General features: G+C 36.4%; 1 protein-coding gene across 1 annotated transcript; it reads right to left on the reverse strand.

Moving 5' to 3' along the window:
• Positions 1-447: 447 nt before the first annotated feature.
• Positions 448-18984, reverse strand: LOC106879356 (protein phosphatase 1 regulatory subunit 3C-B). Its single transcript, XM_014928873.3, has 3 exons — positions 18898-18984; positions 6008-6064; positions 448-2076 (listed from the first exon to the last, which is right to left on the reverse strand). Exon 3 carries the CDS (start codon positions 2070-2072, stop codon positions 1131-1133), a length of 942 nt encoding a protein of 313 aa, XP_014784359.1. The 5' UTR covers positions 2073-2076; positions 6008-6064; positions 18898-18984; the 3' UTR covers positions 448-1130.
• Between the last annotated feature and the right edge of the window lie 3670 nt (positions 18985-22654).

Consider the following 22654-nt stretch of genomic DNA (forward strand, 5'->3'; position numbering starts at 1 on the left):
TACTCAGTAAAATTGATGTTATATGTACGTGGAGAAATTGGTAGAAAGGCAACAAGGAATTTAGATTTTTTTTTTTCAAATTAATCCAGAAATTAAAAATTTCCCTTTAAGAAAGTAGAGCCAGAAGTTAAATATGTATATATAGGCATATACGTGTATGTGTGTGTGTGTGTATATTATTGATATATATATATGTATGTATATTATATATATAATACATAAATATATAAACTGAGATATCACATTAACAGATTCATTTAACAGTCATTCGAAGATAAAAAAAAAAAGGAAGATTTTCTTTCCTTCTTTCATAATCTGTATTATTTTACAAAACAAAAAATTTTACAGTGTTTTATAACACTAGGCGTACTGGAGTGACATAGCAACAATGATGATGCTGATATTTTTCTGCCTTTGTTAATTAGACAGGTCATTATTTTTCATTAATTTGATAAAATGTTTTAGAAAAAAATTTAGGCTAATATTTTAGAGCTATAGAAATTTCTAATTTATACAAGCCACCTTTATAATAAGTTTCAAATTCTACCTTCCTTTCAGATTTGCTGTTGGTTTTTGTGAAAAATACTTATAACACAGGTAACATTTTTCTATTTAATGTTTAGGGTAGCAATTTAGATACAGACAATCGTAAAAACCTTGATGAAATATTGATTGTCTGAACTGCCATAAGTATATTCGGGTTTTTTTTTTTTATTGTGTTGTCAAATGAAAATATCTTTCACTATTGTAGAAAGAATGCGCCTGGTTTTGTTGTTTGGTAGGAGGAGAGGGCACAACAGCCCCATATCAACCCCAAATGTGTCAAGAGTTAATAGCCATCTAGCCATCTAAGATCACACAAGCAATAAATATTACGTAGCTCCATCATTAATTGGCTGGAACGTGCTTTAAACTCACATGGACACAGCTTAGCTCTGGTGAAAATAAAAATAAAAGTGAAACAATTTTGTTTATCATTGTATTCATCAGTCAATACAACTGTTATCCAATAATCTATACCCTCTCTTTAGAAGAGGCAGATTTTGTGAGTAATTGAGTATGTTGAAACACCATATTCCACCAAGTCTGTCAGATGGACGGTATGGGGAGTTAATGAAACTTATAAAGCTTCACCAATAAGGGACTGTTGGGTCCATACTATTCCAACTAGCAAATGTCGTATCAATGTCAGAAGACTTAAAATCAATGGATGGTTTGGGATTTTCATTTGCATACGATGAGACAATGAGGTAGTCATTACCATAATTATTGTCCCAGTACTCTTTGTTATCAGTCCGGTAAGCAACAGCAAAGAGGATCTGCTTTCTGATATCAAAGTCTGTTGGTACATTCATTTCAAATGTGAAAGTGTCGAAACGACTGCAACCATTTGTGTTTAGGTAGGTAGCGTCAACCTCTCCTGATGAGTTCCAAGAATCGAAAGTACATTTAACATATACATGTTTCTCAAATGCAACATTTTTTACTTTTATTGTACCAGTAACTTGATAGTCTTTGAGAATTACATTCTCCAGAGAAACAAAGTTCTTTTCAACACGGTCTCTGAAAGCAACATAGTCAGCTGCAGGTTGTGTGAAGCACAACTTTAATGGAGGTATGCTAGTAACTGAAGCTGATGATCCTTTTGTAAGGCTGGAAAGTATCTCTGGACGAACTAATGGAGGAACATCCGAAGGTTCAGTCATAACACGAATAGTGGCCAAAGCAAAGCCAAAACAGTCTGCAAAAGATACTCTTTTCTTTTGTTTCCCTGGTGACAGGGGCCGTAGAGGTGAACGATTTACTGGGCTGGTTGGTTCTGAACTGGATTGTGGGCTGTCTGGGATGATAATTGGTTTTAATTCACTTGAAGCCTTCCGGCTCATACATTGTTCAATATAAAGAGGAGCATGGGCACAAAAGCTTCGTTCAGCACTGGAAAGAGGTTCACAGAAAATGTTGCTGTTAAGAAACTCCAGTCCAGTTCCAGGTGGACTGGAAGAGAGTATGTAGGTAGTGTAATCAACTTGCATCCCTGTGTTTGGCAGTAGGTGCACATCAGTTCCAAGCATGTTACTGGAAAAAAATTAAGAAAACTCTTAGATAGATAGATGATTCATGACAAACAAAAACATAGCAAAAATGAAATCAAAAAAGAACAACCATCAGAATTACCCTGCCATCCATCCGACAGAAATTTCAAGACATAACCCACTAAGTGAAAATCTGTTTCCCCCCGTCACTGTCAAAAAGCATTTATCAATTAATATTCATGCTGTTCCACATTAGCAGAAATCAGAGTCAAGTAATTCTTCAGCTTTGAAGCTGACAATATATCAAAAATGGACAGGATATAAGAATTCACTGGCTCTAGGAGATATCAGTGTTAGTTTTTTGTTTTGTTGGCACTCCGTCGCTTACGACGTTGAAGGTTCCAGTTGATCCAATCAATGGAACAGCCTGCTCGTGAAATTAATGTGCAAGTGGCTCTCAGGGATATTCAGCGTGACACAGTGTGACAAGGCTGACTCTTTGAATTACAGGCACAACAGAAACAGGAAGTAAGAGTGAGAGAAAGTTGTGGTGAAAGAGTACAGCAGGGTTCGCCACCATCCCCTGCCGGAGCCTCGTGGAGCTTTAGGTATTTTCACTCAATAAACACGCACAACGCCCGGTCTGGAAATCGAAACCGTGATCCTATGACCGCGAGTCCACTGCCCTAACCACTGGGCCATTGTGCCTCCACATCAGTGTTAGTATCAACTGGTCAACTGGTAAACGTAAGTTCTGTACAATGCTATCTCTTGGTGCCACACAATGATATATCTTTGGGAAGGATAACATTTAAATGGTCCAACCCTCAGTTATAAATCAGTATCAAACAAACTGATTACAAAGTTAGGTGATGGTGGAATGGAGCTTTAGTGGTAAAGCTGGTAGCTACTGAATGGAAGCAGGTGAAGGTAGTAAAATAGACAGGTGACAGTAGTGGACGGTAAGAAATAGATGATGGTGATAAAGACATACAATAACAATTGATATAGTAAAATGACAGAACATTCAAGAAAAGATAATTGAAAATTCAAGTCTATTAATAACATCAAAATAATGTGAACATGAAGTAGGATTAACTAGAGAAAATTATTGAGGGATTAGTAGGACGGAAAAAATTTGTTTATTCTTTGATGGTATTTTATATAGGTCAATGTCTTACCAATTAACTGAATTCATTAGCTAGAAGGTCTAAGGTGTGCAAATGAGGCTAGGGATACAGTGTGTGTGTGTGTGTGTGTGTGTGTGTGTGTGTGTGTGTGTGTGTGTATGTCTGGAGTGAGTGAGTGAGTAAGTGAGAGAGAGAGTGAAAGAAAGAGAGAGAGGAAAAAAGAAAAGTGTGAGAGAGAGAGAGAGTGAGAGAGAGAGAGAGAGACAGTGAGAGTGAGAGAAAGAAAGTGAAAGAGAGAGGGAAAAGTGAGAGAGAGAGAGAGAGAGAGAGAGAAGAGAAAAAGTGTGAGAGAGGGAAAAGAGAGAAAGTGAGAGAGAGAAAAAAGAGAAAGTGAGAGAGAGAAAAGAGAGAAAGTGAGAGAGAGAGAGAAGAAAGAGAAAGTGAGAGAGAGAAAAAGAGAGTGAGAGGGAAAGAATAAGAGAGTGAGAGGGAAAGAAAAAGCGAGAGTGAGAGGGAAAGAAAAAGAGAGTGAGAGGGAAAGAAAAAGAGAGTGAGAGGGAAAGAAAAAAGAGAGTGAGAGGGAAAGAAAAAGAGAGTGAGAGGGAAAGAAAAAGAGAGTGAGAGGGAAAGAAAAAGGGAGAATGAGAGGGAATGAAAAAGAGAGCGAGAGAGAAAAAAGTGAGAGAAAGAAAAAGAGAGAGGGAACGAGTGAGAGAGAGAGAAAAAGAGTGAAAGAGAAAAAAGAGTGAGGGAGAGAAAAAGAGTGAGAGAGAGAGTGAGAGAAACAAAGAGAGTAAGGGGAGAGAGAGAGAGAAAGAAAAAGAGAGAATATATTTTGTGTATGAGTGTGTGAGAGGGTGAAAGAGAGAGAGGGGGGGCAATTTAAATGTCAATGTTCCAAGCCAGTAGATTCTCCAGTAAGGGAGAAAAGAAGATGACATAACATTCTAATTAAAACTCCTCAACTTTGACCTAGATGACCTTTAAAACTTCTCACCTCTGACCCACTTGACCTTTTCTTCTTTACAGGAATACCAAGCTTTTCACTCAAGTTAATCTGATTTTAAATTATGTTCAGTTAATTTACTGAAAACAAAACCAACTGTTTGACCATATAGCTCTAACATGGTCACATCCGGCTTGGAAGTCTTGAAAAAACCAAGGAGGCGATCCCTTCTCCAGAACAAAGAAAAAAATTAGCAGCAGCCACTAGAATAACATAGCTTATCTTTTTTTTTTATCATTAACAACATTTTAAATATTACTATCGATGAACAATACTGTCCATTGCTTCATGCTTCTAGCCAACTAATCACTGGCCAATAACATTCCTGATGGCAAGAATTTCAAGGTAGTATTTCCAAATTGATGCAGAATAACTATCACGAGGGTCTTCATTTGTGAAGAAACTGCTTTCTTGTTTTCTCACAAATGTTTACATCCTTCACACACAATGTATTCATATGATGGCTTCTTCACATGTTCTGACAACCAAATTCCACTCATAAGTTATTTAGCCTGAGACTTTGGTGGAAAACACCTTCCCAATGGACTGTGCAAAGAAATTTAATTCTGATCCAAGTTGTTATTAAGTAAACTGATTAAACATGCAGTAATGCCTGTGTTCAGATACTGCAGCAGGGTGTAAAAATATACACAATTTTCCCAGCACATTCTCATGAGAACACAAGTAAGAATATAACATTGGTTAATAGAATTTTAGCTGAATGAGTTCAAATCCAATGCAAACATTTTGTAATATTTCTGTAAGCATATTTCTTCTCTTGGGTTTCAGGAACCAGAGACTGAGGAAAGTTTTCTAGAAATGACTACTCTCTGATCCATGAGAACAGTTATCTTATCCATCTAACAATACAGAAATCTGGATTAAGTATTTAATGTACATACATGATGATTTGAAGATAAAAGCGACTGCACATAGCTTTCTTAAATATGGATCACTTTTCATATCTATGTCGAATGTCTTCAGATACTTCATCCAAACTATATTCACAAGATGACACAAACCAACATGAGAAAGAAAGAAATTCTAATAATAATGCAAATAAGGTATTTTGCAAAGACTAATATTGTATTACATAGTTTTGACAGACATTGTAAAATCTATGCAGTAAACTCCTTGAAGGATTTGTGAGCTCACAAGAAAGTGCTGAGAAGGGGTTGTGAGTTTTCTTAGAAATAAAATACTTCAACCAGTTACAATAGTTATATTCTAAACACAGCTCCATAAAATTAGTCAGGGATAGAATATATGAGTTGGATATTGTGTTATCAGAAAGCAGAAACTGGATTGATGATGCACTAAGGTCTAAATATTTCATTATATAAATCCTTCCTTTCTTTAAGTTTTCATAAAAATTTAACCAAGAAGCCACTAGTCTACACAAACATCTCCAACAAAGAGCATGATTGATGAGGTAGTATAAGAAAATATGAAAAACAAAATAACAAATTAGTTCCCTAAATTAAATTAACTTTCATTAAAATAATTTGTTGTATTTTCTATTTGCAAAACATACAGAGAGGCCATTTGTAATACACTATTGAGTGAAAGTGGGTACTGAGCAACAACAGAAGGTCGAGAACCACTGGTTTATAGCATTTCAAAGGTTCCAATTGAATTGTTGTAAAGTCTACCATAATTTTGAGAGACATTGTAAAATCTACCACAGTAGTGGCTGGCTTTGTATCATAACACACTGTGATTGTTAGGCTGAGGAATGAACTTAGGAATAATTTTAGAAATTTTATTTGTGAATCAATGGGTTGAGGGGTGGAGGTAGAGAGAAAGAGAGAGAGAGAGAAAAAATTGTAAACACTTACCAATATTATTGAGACATATAATATCTGGCTTTTGTATCCACAGTGACTGGTTAGAGCCTAGAAGTATAAAGGAATGGGTTACATTTATTGGTCAGTTATGCGGAACTGCAGATTGGTTGAGGAAGAAAGGAAGTAAATTAGGGACTTAAGTCTCTAATCTACTCACGATAATTATTACAATTGATTAGTATTTCTTGTAATCATGGAAGCGCAATGGCCCAGTGGTTAGGGGGCAGTGGACTCGCGGTCAAAGGATAGCAGTTTCGATTCTCATACTGGGCATTATGTTTATTGAGCAAAAACACCTACAGTTCCGGCAGCAGGGGTGGGGGTCGCGAACCCTGCTGTATTCTTTCACCACAAGTTTCTCTCACTCTTTCTTCCTGTTTCGATTGTACCTGTATTTCAAAGGGCCAGCATTGTCACACTCTGTGTCATGCTGAATCTCCCCAAGAACTATGTTAAGGCTACGCATGTCTTTGGAGTGCTCAGCCACTTGCACGTTAATTTCCCAAGCATGCTGTTTCGTTGATCGGTTCAACTGGAACCCTTGTTGTCGTAACCGACGGAATGCCACATTTCTTGTAATATTTATTAATAGAGAATACATTATTGAGAGACAATTCTAATAATTTTATTTTCTTGTATTAAATCATTCTATCTCCAAATTCAGATAAGACTATACTTCATTGCTTGAGGCTAAATAAAATAGAAGCATGTTTGGCGTTATCAACCTTATAGAGGAAAAAATGAAAATATTATTCATTGGTTGATTTTTTTTTTTATCTCATAGTGTAGTTATTTCTAGCAAGAATGTCTACAAAAACTAGGTCTTAGTATGAAGAGTACAGCTAAAGAACTAGTCATTAATAAATATTGGGAACAACTACCACCTCCAGAAATTGTTACTCTCAGACTGGATGTAGGAGTGGAATTTCTCTTCTAGAATGTCATAGACAATATAATTCTCTTGCTGGAGGATCAAAGTACCATTTTGTTTAGACATATATATGTTAGAATGAAGACTAGAAATGTTTGTTCCACTCATTTCTAGTATTTATTAGAATCAACAAGAAAGCTGCCAATGCATCATTTGATTTTTAAGAAATAACAGTCATATCTCCCTCTCTTGAAGAGCAAAAGAATGGGTGGTCACTTCTCTATACCCTTTATCTTGCTCGCTGAATCAGAACAACAAAAATCAATATGGGGGAATTAGTCTGATGTTTCTAATGAGTGGTCACAGGGACTCCCTCATAACTACATCTATATTCTGTTAGATACGTTATCACCTGTTCTGTATGTCCAGATCAGTTCTGGTCAAAAGACATTCCAATCACGACCATCCAGATTTTTTTCCTTTTTTCCCAGATTTATTGTATCTAGGACTACATTATATAGTGTGTTCTTTCCTTTTTCTGATAATAGGATATGAGATTTAACAGTTATTTCTAGCGAGTCGAATCACTACTTAAAGGCTCCCACGTTGGCTTGTCGATATTGCTATATACTAGTTCAAGTTCGTTGCTATGCTGTCAGACAAAAATATTCTAACTCTTGCACGTACCTTCATAAATTGGGCAAATAATGTTTAGCTTGACTTTCTTGGTGAACATTAGTAACGGAATATAAGAAAATAAGATTATACATTATTTATATGTATATAAATATATTTTAGTCGATGCTGAACCGCTAAGTTACTGGGATGTAAACACACCAGCATCGGTTGTAAAGCGTTGGTGGGGGACAAAGACAGACACAAAGGCACACACATATACATATATATAAATATATATATATATATATATATATATATATATATATATATATATATATATATATATATATATATATATATGGGAGAATATACAAATAATAACAACAGACGAGGACAGGTGGTGTAAATAACAAAAGTATATATTAGTATATATATATATATACATGATGGGCTTCTCTCAGTTTCCGTCTACCAAATCCACTCACAAGGCTTTGGCCAGCCCGAGGCTATAGTAGTAGACACTTGCCCAAAGTACCACGCAGTGGGACTGAACCCGGAACCATATGGTTGGGAAGCAAGCTTCTTACCACACAGCCATATACATGCATATAGTCATATTTATGTTATAATCAGTGATTCGTATACCATAACTGAGGCAGCTTTCAATCAATGTTGAACGCGCTTGGAAGTAGTTAACCTAGTGGTGTTTATTTAACTCACTGTTCTTCCCTACCTTCTCATCTTGAACTGTGATCAATCAGCAAACCAAAAAACAAACGAACAAAAAATTAATAACACAGCAATGTCAAACGTCTTATCTTCATATCTGCATTATTTATAAATTACATTAGTGACTGTATTTTACGAAACTGCTATATTATAATCAATCAATTATTTAACTGTTATATTTTGAAATGGAGCCTCCATTAATTTCGACGGTAAGAATTGAGTTGTCCTATCAATTGAATGATGTGTAAATGAGTATTATACAGCTCCTTAACGTGATTCCCAGGAATAGTCACACAATGTTAACAAGGCTGGTGCTTTTGAACTACAGATACAATCAATCCGACTGTCTTTCACACAATTTCCGGCTCCCTAATTTCACACACAAAGTCTGCCTCAACTCATTGCTATGGTAAAATATACTTGACAAATGAAACCACGCGATGCGCGAAATCGAACTCGAGAACTCGTGATTACGAAGCCAACCTCTTAACCATTCAGTCTACCAACCACTTACCACAACCAGTTTTTTTCAGTTATTTATTTTTCTGTTTTTACTTGATTTTATCTGCGTTTCGGTACATGTACCACCAAGCTGCTGACTCCTGTACATACACCACTACCACTACCACGCTAACGATATGTAACACTACCATCATCATCATCGGGCTGCTGATTCCAACAGAACTTCATTCCATTCTATATGAACATATGCCAGTAAAAAGAAATAAAATAATTCAGTCTCATATTATAGCTGAACTATCCTTAGCTGGAGGTGGAAAACGAATGTCAGAATTTGACAGGGGGAAATAAGCGGCAGTACGAATGTATAAAGAATGTAGCGCTGAAACACTAGAATAATAATAATGATAGTTGTTTCTAAATAAGGCACTAAATCTGAAATGAAGGGAACAGTCGATTACATCGATCTCAATACGTGCCTGGTATTTTATTTCATCGATCGAAACACGATGAAAGTCAAGTTGATCTCAGAAGGTTTTTAATTCAGAGCGTAAAGCACCGATGCTCCAAAGATTCTGCAAATCCATCGTCCAAATAATAATGGTTTCAGTTTTTTTTTTGCACAAGGCCAGCGATATCATGATAGGGGTGAAATCGATTACATCAGTCCAGAAAAATTGTTCCGTTAGAAAATATAATGACGTATTTTTCTGTAGTACTTTCGTGTTTGTACTATACTGTCATTCTGGTTTCTGTTTTGTATTTTGGAAATTCAGTCGTAATACAGAAAGATCATCTTTGGAACTATATAACACCAATGTATCTCATTCTCTTTAAGGTATCGGTATACAATTTGAGGGAGATTTAGCTGCTAATTACAGGTGGCCAAGCGATCATATAAACGCTTCCTTGTTGGCAACTGCTTATATAGGGGCTAAATCGATAAAAAAAGAAGACTAGCGAATTGATCCTGCTCTGGGGTACCTGCTTACAGTTAGTTCGACTGGAATCTCTTGTGAGTTAAGTGTTCTGAACACAAATATATGCAACCGTAACTTAAGCGACATGGTGCTAATTATAGATCTCTTCAGAACACAAAGACGGGCGAAATGCCGCAACGCATTTTATCCAGCGTGAATACTTTCTTAGATATCAAATCAGAAATATTGCGCCTGAGCCTGATAGATGAAGCCATGTTTGGTGTACGAGGTCACGTCGGGTGAGCGCGGTCACGTCGGGCGAGCGCGGTCACGTCGGGCGAGCGCAGTCACGTCGGGCGAGCGCAATATATGAAATCAAGTCAGGAACTAGAAGCTAAAATTTTATTTTAATTGTTTTTAAATGAGAGAAGAATGTATCACCCGTATCCATGTTCAGTGACTTCGGAGTTAATGAGAAGTTATTTTCAAACGAGAGCTCTGGCCACCAAGTGCTTGCAACAGAATGAATTCCACAAAAAAATACCCTATAACCAAACCGATGTTAAACCAGGTGAAAGATTTAAAAAAAAAAATTAGTTTCGATCAATTTCCTTTTCAGTCGTCATCAGTTAACAATCAGAAAGTAAAATATAGGGTAAGATATAAATATTAATTCTTTCTAATTAATTTTGGCACAAAGCCAGCAATTTTAGGTGAAAATGGTTAGATTACACCGACCCCACTAGTTGACTGTCATTTTATCGATGCCGAAAGAATGTAAAAAAAACTGGAAATGTCACTAAGCATTTTGACACACACGCGCGCGCGCAAAGAAGTAAGCTGTCTAGAAAATAGTCTGTATAAGACCATTTTGATAGTAGAAGATAGAATCGGTAAGATGACAGAAATTTGATTTGCAGTATTTTGTCACGTTCTCTTATGTTTTGAGTTAAAATCCCATTGAAGTTGACCTTGTCTTTTGTCCTACTGGTGTCGATGAAATGAGTACCAGAGAAATACTGGGATAAATAAAATTTGACTACATCCTTCTCGTGAAATGTGCAATTTTGTGCCTCTGTGAGAAACCAGTTTCTTTAATAAAGGCCAGAGAAATGCGTTGTGGTGATGTAACGAGGTGAACGAGTTTCGTTTATCCTTTATTACAACTGTATATAGCTAATAAAATAAATAGTAGGATCCTACGTGACAAATGTTTGGCATCAGCAATTAGTGTTTCACAATCAAATTGGTGTGTTGTGAGGAAGAGGAACAATCTAACGTTTCCTTTTGTCACAAAGCACAGAACCCTTTGCTACCGCACATGTTAGATTTTATCTTTCTCTCTGTAAACCATTTTAATTCATTTTTGAACGCTATCTAGCCCACTTGTCAGGAATGGCCGTGGGGTTGCCGGCGCCCCGAGCAAGCTGAACTTCGGTGTGTATAAGATGACGGTTGTGGAAATTTCCTTGTCTTTGTCACGTCCTCCTTGGCGTCCCCTAGCACAATGCGCCCCTGGCGATTGCCCGAGTTGCCGGTACCTTGAGTCGACCCTGCCACTTGTGACCCTCACTTCCTCACCAGTTTTAATGAAAATCAAACCGATTGTTGCATTTTCGATAACGCAGTTCTGGTTAAAATAAATCTTACATGAACAGATCTAAGATAGACAGTCTTTATCGTTTCTTCGGACTATATCGGAGTCATGTAGAGAACAGATTTGCGATTATGGAGTATGGTAATATAAACAAAAATACTCCAAATAAGCAAGAGCTCTTCTCAAATGCGATCTCCTGCAGTACAAATATACAGTTCTCCAATGAGAGTGGATATTGAGTACAGTAAAATAAACCAAACATCTGTCGTTGAGTGGGTTTTCGAATAAAAGCAGGACAAGGTATAAACTTATACCTAGTCCGACTTTTATTCGCCTAGTTTAACATCATAAAAAATACAAAATATGGAAATCGTTCTAAGCAACCTGAATCCCTTTCAGGTGTTCTTTGTAAAAGCATGAGTGCCACAAGAAATTTCATAATCGTGGCGAGTGGTGTTAATAAATATACGGCCCAGTAAAAGGTTTAGCAAGTTATTATTTAAATCTCATGGATTCCACATTACATTCTCTCGTTCTGAAATCAATATAGTATAACAGTAATATACTGAGGAAAAGTAACTCACTTATAACTAGTAGCGGTTGTATACAAGGGTGAATTAACTCGGTTATATATAAACTGTTTGATGGTTTTTATCTGTTCAACAAACGTTATAAAAGGGTTTTAAAATCATTAACCTTCTATAATTTAAAAGATTGAACGTTTTACTTCAAATAAAAATGAATAACCCCAATCTAATTTTGTTCCTGAGGTAACATCACCACACTAACCTAGTTTAGTGGTATGATAGAATGAATGTTCACCCAGTTTATTATAGAAAGCAGCAGTAAGCTGACATATAAATGCAGTTTCTGTGAAATTCTATCCTGAAATAGCTACAGTATGCGAAGGAGTAGAACTAGCTAAAAAAGTGCAATGTTCAGACAGTTCACAGCTTGTTAGTATTAAGAACAATGGATTCTTACATGACAAAACAGCTGGGACTATTAATCGGTGTCGTTAATTAGCTCCAAGTCAGGTCTGAATGATTAGATATGATCAAAGGATTTTCAGGGACTACACTATCAAACGTGTCTTTTGTATTTTAAAGGCAGTAGGTGTGATTTGAGATTTGGCTGCTGTTTCTAGTAGGTCGATCTAGCGTTGACTGATTGTTTCAGTTGTTGTTTAGACCCATGTAGCCAAGATTCATCAGATCTTTCATCAAATACATTCCAGCCGTGACGGTATCGTCTTTGTGTAAACTATGACATTATTGAACTATACGACAGAGTGTACTTTAAGGAGCATTTGACAGCTATTTCTAGCTGGGTGAGCAACAGTATAGAAAGTCTGGAATACGAGAGTAACGTTTATGGTTGAAAACATTTGAAACGTCATGTGAAGAGGGTCTAAACCATTAATTTCTCAACTATTTTCTTTTCCTTACCTATGGACCTCTTTGATTCCTATTTTACTCTGCTGGACCCCCATAACCATTCGGTGTTAAAAAAAATCCTACTATATTTTTATAATTAAATATTATTTGAAGTTGTATTAAAAAATTCAAATATGTTGTGTAGCGAAGTATAACCAGTTTATTGCACATAAACTTTAGCAACAAAATCTCACATGGACCCCCAAGGGTCATATGGACGCCAGTTGAGAACCACTCATCTAAAGGAAACTGGAAACCCGACCAAAACCTTTTAAGTGAAATTTGCTGGGTATAAACTGCGAAAGGCCCTCGGAGGAGGGGTCGTTTCTGATTTTGGGTGGTAGACTCAATAAATCGGCCAATCGATAATTACTATCTGGCCCGCTTGTCCCAAACGGATCTCCCTTTGTTGCAAGCATTTGAGTGAAGTGTCCTGTTTAAGAATAACTCACTGCTTTCCCTTCACCACTGACGAAAGACCACTCATTAAATCATTAACTAAAAACTGATTTACTTAAAATCTCTATCGTTCCCATACAGCAAAATGTAAAAATCCGGCTTAAAGCATTCTTAGTCATGAAAAGAGGAAAAAGAGAAACTCTGATTCATGATTATATGTTTAAGAAAGGAATGTAGAATTGACAAGTTTCCAAATCGGGAATCGAAATCTGATCGAATACATAGACACAAATCTTCCACTTCACCTTTTCAAGAGGAGAGGTAATCATAATAGAGATAAAGTGTAGCAAGTGCTTTACCATACTGTGTACGTGGTAAGGCGATGTTACCATACAGTGTACATAGTACAGTGATGTTCCCATACCGCACACACAATAGGGCGAGGTTACCATATTGTATATGTAGTCAAGAGGTGTTACCGTACGGTGCACATAGTACAGATGTGTTACCATAAGGTGTATATAGTAGGACTATGTTACCATACTGCGTATGTATAAAGGTGTCAACATCTGATGTACACAGTACAGCGGTGTAAATCGTATAGTAGTGTTACCATACGGTGTACGTAGTTTAGTAGTTCGTAACTATACTGTGTATATAGCTCAAAAGTAAATCACCATACTGTATACATATTATACCTATGTTTCTATTGACTGTACCTAGTAAAGTAGATACTGTATGGTGTGTATAGTAGAGCGATGTTACCACAGTATGTACATAATATAATTATGCGTTATCATACCTGTGTTACCACAGTATACTCAGTCAAACGATGATGGAAATGGCAGAAGGGAGGCCGGGGTACAACTTTTCCTCTGCCTTTTTAAAAAAAAATTTCTATTCCTAGAAGCCTCTGATATTTATAGTATCTAATTACCCTACCTTCTCAATCTCAGCCTCATGTACTTTAGCGTACTCTTAATTCTTTAACTCTTATTTCCGTCTCTGATTTATCATATTGAGTAACCAATGAAACACTGATATCATGCCGTCTAAACAATTTAGCTATGTGTTACCATACAGAATATACAGTAAGCGATAACTGTGTAATTATATTGTACATACAGTCACTCGGTGTGTTCATACTGTGTTCGAAGTTTACATATTTATATTGTGTACAAAATTTAGCTGTGCTTATCATACTACGTACAACATTTTTATGGGTATTCACTTTACTGCACACAAAATTTAAACGTTGTTTACCATATTGCGTATTACCATTCAGGCCATACTGTGTGAATGTAACAATAATTTAATAAATATAGCGCAATGCTTTCACTTTATTTAGTAACAACATTTTTGCCGGTGCTATTCTATATATATATATATATATATATATATATATATATATGTGTGTGTGTCAAAATGGATCAGTTGAGATTATATATATACTATACCACATTACGAAAAATCTTTGAAATAAGGTGTTCGAAGAGAAGGGGTGGCCACAGCTAGAATGGCTTGCATCATTGATGAACATGGCAAATGCTACTTGGGGGTTAAACAAGAACAATACTACGAGTATGTACAAACGTATACAACTTTCTATATAGGAAGGATAAAAATGCCGCATCGATATAAACAAACAGTTGATACGTAAGTGTCAACTAAATATTGATTAGCTCCAGGAAGAATATTTAGCAATCGCAATTTCTGGAATTTACCAGAACAGAAATTGTGATCACTCTGAGGACTTCTTACCTTTCACTCTCCTTAGTGGATTTTACGATATAGAATTATGGAATTAATATCACCCAAACAACTTCGATAAACGATATGGTCACGCAATTTTTGGCTTATATATCGAATAAATCATTATTGTCACTAAATCGATTATATTTAGTGATATAATTACTAAATATAATTAGTGAAAATCTTGTACCTAAAGTAAACAAAATAGAACATTCTCTAATGAAAAATATATTGCTGATATATTATTATACACACACACACAGCCTCACAAATATTTATGTATTGGTTTCAATCCCTGGGCTGCGGTCATGCCGAGTACCACGTTCTGGGATTTTCTTCTCCCTACTTTGTTATCAATAATTGAGTTTGTAGTACACACACACGATCTCACTTCCTTTGCACTTACTCCGAATGCTGAATCTCAGTATCACCGACGATCTTTACTGGCGAAAGCACATCGTTAGCATAGCTAGGAAATATTCTCACAGCGGCACTGTCATGGTATTAGCTGTCAGTAGCCAAAGAATCAACTCAAACTAGCAGTAACGTTCCTTCAGATTTTTCTACTTTCACTTTTGACAGCTAATACCATGACAGTACCCCAACAGCTGTTGATGACAGTCCTCAAGGTTCAAATGAGTGGTCCAACGGGGTACTACGCTCACATTTGAGCTGATACTCCTACGGATATATACATGATAGACAGCATCTAGTGAAAGACCACTCGGGCAATAATTAACATGCTGCATAAGTGTACTGTTCCCTTTCTCGGTCTTCTCTATCACTAGAATGAGCTGAATGGTCACATACTTCCACCTCAAGTATCACAGATCTACACGTCTCTTCTCTGCACCACCATGCATATCCAAAATACCCAGATAAATATTCCTCTCCAGAACATCAGATCACTGGAATCTTTTCCCTTTCACCTCCTCATGCCTATCCTGTAGGTATTGAACTTAATGTATAAGAACATTAACGGTGTGAAGTTCACTGATGACGGAGAAACTTGCAAGGTTAATGGGCCATATGGAATTCGTTAAGGGAATTCCAAGCAAGGTATATCTTTTTCTCCCATGACCGGAAAACTGAAAAAAGTGACGGTCGTTTGCAACTACCGTGCGACACCAAAACGGGTAGACGCAACACTCGCGGGCGCAAACACGGATTTGTACATTATACACACACACACAAACACAAAGCTGGATTCTTCCAGAATCTACAAAATCTATCCACGAAACTTAGGGAAGCCTGGGGTTAGGGTTGAAGGCACTTGCCCAAAATGCCGGCGCAATGGGATGGATTCGAACCAAAAACGGCAAAATTCGGAAGCAAGTAAGCAAAAGAAAATAAAAAATAAAAAATAAAGCCATGCTATGTATAACTATGTGCGTATATGCACATACACACAACATAAATGTAAACATATGCACACACACACTTTATATACATGTATATCTGCACATAAGCACACGCACACAAACACATATATATACATACAACATTTATATATACATCTATGTATATGCATATATATTTATGTATACACACACACATTCATATATATATATATATATATACACATACACATATATACACACATACACATTTATACACACACACACACATATATATATATACACACACACACATATATATACACACATTTATATATATATATATATATACATACACATTTATATATATATATATATATAAATGTGTATGTGTGTATATATATGTGTATGTGTGTGTATATGTGTACACACACATATATATATGTGTGTGTGTGTGTGTGTGTGTGTGTGTGTGTGTATACGACGGGCTTCTTTCAGTTTCCGTCTACCAAATCCACTCACAAGGCTTTGGTCGGCCCGAGGCTATAGTAGAAGACATTTGCCCAAGGTGCCACGCTGTAGGACTGAACCCGGAATCATGTGGTTGTTAGGCAAGCTACTTACCACACAGACACTCCTGCCTATATATATATATATACACTCACGTATACACACACATCTATATACACACACAAATTTATATATATATATATATATACATGTATACACGTATATACATACATGTATATACATGTATACACGTATATACACACATGTATACACGTATATACACACATGTATACACGTATATATACACATGTATACACGTATATATACACACATGTATACACGTATATATACACACATGTATACACGTATATACACACATGTATACACGTATATACACATGTATACACGTATATACACACATGTATACACGTATATACACACATGTATACACGTATATACACACATGTATACACGTATATACACACATGTATACACGTATATACACACATGTATACACGTATATACACACATGTATACACGTATATACACACATGTATACACGTATATATACACACATGTATACACGTATATGCATACATGTATACACGTATATGCATACATGTATACACGTATATGCATACATGTATACACGTATATGCATACATGTATACACGTATACGCATACATGTATACGCATACATGTATACGCATACATGTATACACGGATACAGGTATATACATACATGTATACACGCGTATACATACATGTATACACGTGTATAAATACTTGTATATCCGCGTATACATACATGTATACACGTATATATACATGTATACACCATACATATAAACATGAAAAATTTCAATTCCCCCTCCCCCACCAAGCAGGCTATTTACATGCTAGAAATAACAGCCAAATCTCACAAAACTAGTGTTAGGGTTAGGTTTAGGGTTAGGGTTAGAGTTAGGGTTAGGGTTAGGGTTAGGATCAGGGTTAGGGTTAGGGTTTGAGTTAGGGTTAGGTTTACCCTGTGGATCTATATAAAAACCGGGGGGGGGTCGAAATTTTGAAATTGAGATTTTTGAAAATATTTTTCCAGAATCGGATTCTCCATGGTCTGAAACATAGGATTCCGTAAAAAAAAAACAAAATTTAAAAGGGGGGGGGGGGTATACCCAGATTACATATACTCCATCTCCACCCCTGTAACTTCGCGGTTCGACAATAAGAGCTGCCAGAATAAATACCCGGCTTAAAAAATAAATTACTGGAGTCTATATACTCGACTTAAAACTTTTCAAGGCGGTGCCCCAGTATAGCCGCAGTTCAAAGACTGAAACAAGATACAGATACATACACACACTCATTTACATACATCTACATGATGTACGATAACGCTATAGCGGATTTTTAAAACATATTTTATTATCTTTACTCGGGTATTTTCTCTCACTTCATTGCAATCCTTTCATCGAAACCCCCCCCGAAAAACAAATGAGTATAAATATACTCAACAAGTATATGTGTGCGTCTGCGTACACACAAATGTACATATCAGCATATAAAACCACAATCACTCTGTACCTGTTCCAGAAGTTTTACCTTATATGTCATTTCCGCTTCAGGTTTTCATTTAAAAAGAAAACCATATATAAAGCAGAAAAAAAAACAACAACAACAAATAAACAATTTGACTTTACTTCATAATTTAGTATGATATGATTAGGGATTACAAAGGTGCCCTTAATGAATTATTTATCACCCAACAATAAAGTTCTATGGTATCTTCATTCCTTTAGACACTAATGAGAGAAACTGCAGTTTAGCGGTTTGGTCGACCCACTAGAAATAACAACCTAATCTTCCTTTAAATTACATTGTAACGTCTTAAGTTAGCTGAGATGGTAGTAACCGGAATGATTGACCACAGGGTTGCGGTATCAGGATTAACATGGTGGGGTGTACAAGTAACACCCCAAGGTACAGAGGGTTCATTGAAGGGAAACAACTCTCACTGGATCTCACTCTCTCCCTATATATGTATGTATATATATATATATATATATATATATATATACACACACAGGTATGTGTGTATGTGTGTGTAAAACATTAAAATTCATGAAACACCCTCAGATATAATAAATATAAACAATTTTGAATGATTGTAAATGCGTTTTTATAATCCTATATTGAATATGAAAAGAGATAGATGAATGAGGGTTGGAAAAGAATATGGATAAATAATTTACCTGGTTGTTATTTGAAGTCTGTGCAACCAGTAAAGCCAAGCCGAGAGAAACCGTGCTACCAACTCAAACAAATATCCCCAATGTATCGTCCCGCTACAATGATATCAACTGATGTTGTCAGAACATGTTCACGTGTAAACTGTAATTCAGCCAATCATGTTAGACCACCCACTTGCTGACAGCCAATGGCAGGCACAGCTTCTGCATGATCTTACAACTAGACCGCATGACTTGGTATAGACATATCACCTCAGAATTTGCTTGCGTGACACAGGAATTGAGGGTTAAACCGGGTTTATCTATATCTGCCTATTTATATCTCCACACACACACCTTGGTACACACTGCTTATTTTTATTTATTTACATAATATCCATTATTTATCAACACAAACCACATGCTACACTTGTTCTACTTCTGTGTGTGTGTGTGTGTGTGCCTGGGTATACACACATACTCTCACACAAATGTATATATATATATATATATATATATATATATTTGACAAAAAATACTACATTTTTAAACAGATCTACATGATAGAAAAGTGGGATGCTCATTCGTTTTCCAAAAGTATTTTACAACAATTCGCTGAGAATTGAAACCGGCTTGCGGAGTCTTACTCGCCGGGAGGTGTCTATATTATACAGTTCACGCCACAACACATATATGTGTGCTGAATAGGCATCAACTGTATTATCCGTTATACCACCTCTCAATAATTTTCATAGGAATATCAGCATTAAAAATCATGCGCAGCATATGCATCCAGTGAAAAGGAATAGAATGGATGGTAAATTGTACATTAGCTGAAAACGTGTTTCCGAAGTTTTAGCTGTTTGTATATTGCGTGTGTGTAATATATATATATATGTGTGTGTGTGTGTGTGTGTGTGTGTGTGTGTGCGTGCGTATGTGTGTATATACTCTTTACTCTTTTACTCTTTTACTTGTTTCAGTCATTTGACTGCGGCCATGCTGGAGCACCGCCTTTTGTCGAGCAAATCGACCCCAGGACTTATTCTTTAGAAGCCTAGTACTTATTCTATCGGCTCTATTGCCGAACCGCTAAGTTACGGGGACGTAAACATACCACCATCGGTTGTCAAGCGATGTTGGGGGGATAGACACAGACACACAAACATACACACACACATACATACATATACATATATACATATATACGACAGGCTTCTTTCAGTTTCCGTCTACCAAATCCACTCACAAGGCTTTGGTCGGCCCGAGGCTATGGTAGAAGACACTTGCTCAAGGTGCCACGCAGTGGGAATGAACCCGGAAGCATGTGGTTGGTAAGCAAGCTACTTACCACACAGCCACTCCTGATACGTATCTTGTTTCAGTCATTAGACTGCGATCATACTGGGGCACCACTTTGGAGAATTTTTAATCGAATGTATCAATCCCAGTACTTATTTTTTTTTAGAGCCTGTTACTTATTCTATCGGTTGTCTGGTGGTGGAGTCGGGGAACAAACACAGGCGCAAACACACACACACAGATATGTATACATCAGGTCATCCCATAAGTTCTGTCCGAATTTTGAATAAAGAAAACAAGTGATCAAATGTTATACTTAACTGAAATTTAATCGTCAATGTACTTTCCCTAATTATCTATGACTTCCTTCCATCTATTTACAAGTTTTTTAATCCCATCAATGTAAAATTCTTTTGGTTTCAAAGCAAGGAACTCTGTATTGTCAGTTTCGACATCCTCCTGGCTTGCAAAAGTTATGTCCCCCAAATGATTCCGTAAACTACGAAACAAATGATAGTCTGGAGCAAGGTCGAGCGAATAAGGTGGATGAGGAATTTTTTCCCGACCAAGCTCTTCGCTCTTCTGTGATGTGATCTTTGCAGTGTGGGGTCGCGCATTATCCTGATGAAACATCACTCTTTTTCGATTCACTAAAGCGGGTCTTTTTTTTTTCTCCAAAGTTTGGTTCAAACACTCTAATTGCTGACAGTAGACTTGAGCATTGATTGTTGCATTAGGTGGTAACAATTCAAAGTGAATTACTCCTTTGTAATCTCACTAGATAGAGAGAAGAACCTTTTTCCCATGAAGTTCCCTTCTCGGTTGTGGTTGAGCTTTTTCCCTTTTACCAAGCCACTGTTTACAACGTTTAACATTTCGATAAAAGATCAATTTTTCGTCACCAGTCACAAACCTATCCAAAAAGGGTGAAATAAGTTCACGAGAATGGAGAGAAGAGCAGATGTCAATTCGGGATTTGCGGTTGCTTTCGGACAATTCCTGAGGCACCCATTTTCGAAGTTTAGGAACCTTTCCAAGTTGTTGAAGATGACGATGAACAGTTGTGTGGTTTGAAGTAAGTTTTACTGCCAATTCTTCAACTGATAATGCAGGATTTTCTTCAAGTAATGCCTCAAGGAGCTTATCATCAAACTCAATTGGACGTCCTGTTCGATCTTCACCTTCAAGGTTGAAATCTCCACTTCTGAATTTTTGCAAGCCATCTTCTGCAAGTTCTTTCATTCAAGTATTCTTTCCCATAAACTGAGTGTGTTTTGAGTCGCTTCAGCTGCAGAGTTTCCTTTTTTGTATTCATAAAGCATTATGTGCCTTAAATGCTCTTTGGATACTTGCATGTTAGAAAGGGTTTTAATCAAAGAAATTTTGATTCTATTATTCTGTAAAATAATATTTAATTAGTTTAAATGTACACAAATGCATAAAAATAATTTTTAATTCCATTAGACATTCTAAAATACTATTAAATTTCATTCAATTTTAAAAAAAGGTAAAATCGGACAGAACTTATGGGATGACCTGGTAGATATACTCGACGGGCTGCTTTAAGTTTCCGCCTACCAAATCCACTCAGTTGGGTTTGGTCTGGCCGAGGCTTTATATATATATTTTAATTGTTGTGTGAGAAAGTATATATAATCTTATTATGAAATATAGTGTCTTTCAAAAACATCCTATATTTGAAACTATATCTCATGTTTAAGAAAAGAAAAAAAGCATTTTACGCTGACACTTACTCTGTCTTCCTTACTTATCTTTTCTTTCGTTAGACGCTTTCTGTCTCCCTCTCCCACTTTTTCTTTACTATTTTTTGTTTGACGCTAGCAAACAATCTCTATCTGTCCCTCATTCCCCCTCTCACACACAGACATATACATCAACACACAATTTCTCTCTCTCCCTCACTCGCATACGCACACTTTGACTTCGCCATGTTAGCAAACTTCAAAATTGGTTAAAGTTATGGTTGAAAATCGATATTTACATCTATACGCGGGTGCTTCCGAGAGAAAAAGTTGATGAAAATGCAGATAGGGTCATGATGAATGTCCTCTTAAAATTGGAGCGACATGCGTGCTAATTTGTGGACGTGCATAAATTATATTCACGTACACACACACACACACACACACATCCTACCTTTTATATATACAGATATAAAGGCATATATATGTATATAAATGTATATCAGCACACACATACACACACACACACATACCTGTATGTCGCGAAATGCATTATCGAAGCTGACCGTCTGTTATGTTTGTAGGGTATTTAATTCGAAGGATATTTGACTGTTATTTTTAGCTGCTTGAGCTACTGAGCAGATATCCTTGTTGTTTCATGGCTGTTCTAATTCTTGTGTAACCCCAGCTTAACTCTGGTCGAGCATCCTAATGATAAAATATGCTCGAACTGTACCTTTTCAAACCCTTTTTAAGACGTTAAGTAACACACACAC

Source organism: Octopus bimaculoides, chromosome 2, assembly GCF_046866305.1.
Source record: "Octopus bimaculoides isolate indiv1 chromosome 2, ASM4686630v1, whole genome shotgun sequence".
Classification (NCBI taxonomy): domain Eukaryota; kingdom Metazoa; phylum Mollusca; class Cephalopoda; order Octopoda; family Octopodidae; genus Octopus; species Octopus bimaculoides.

Bases quoted from the DNA above. Each gene is read 5' to 3' on its own strand.
- LOC106879356 (XM_014928873.3), bottom strand. From the start codon at position 2,072: ATGCTTGGAACTGATGTGCACCTACTGCCAAACACAGGGATGCAAGTT.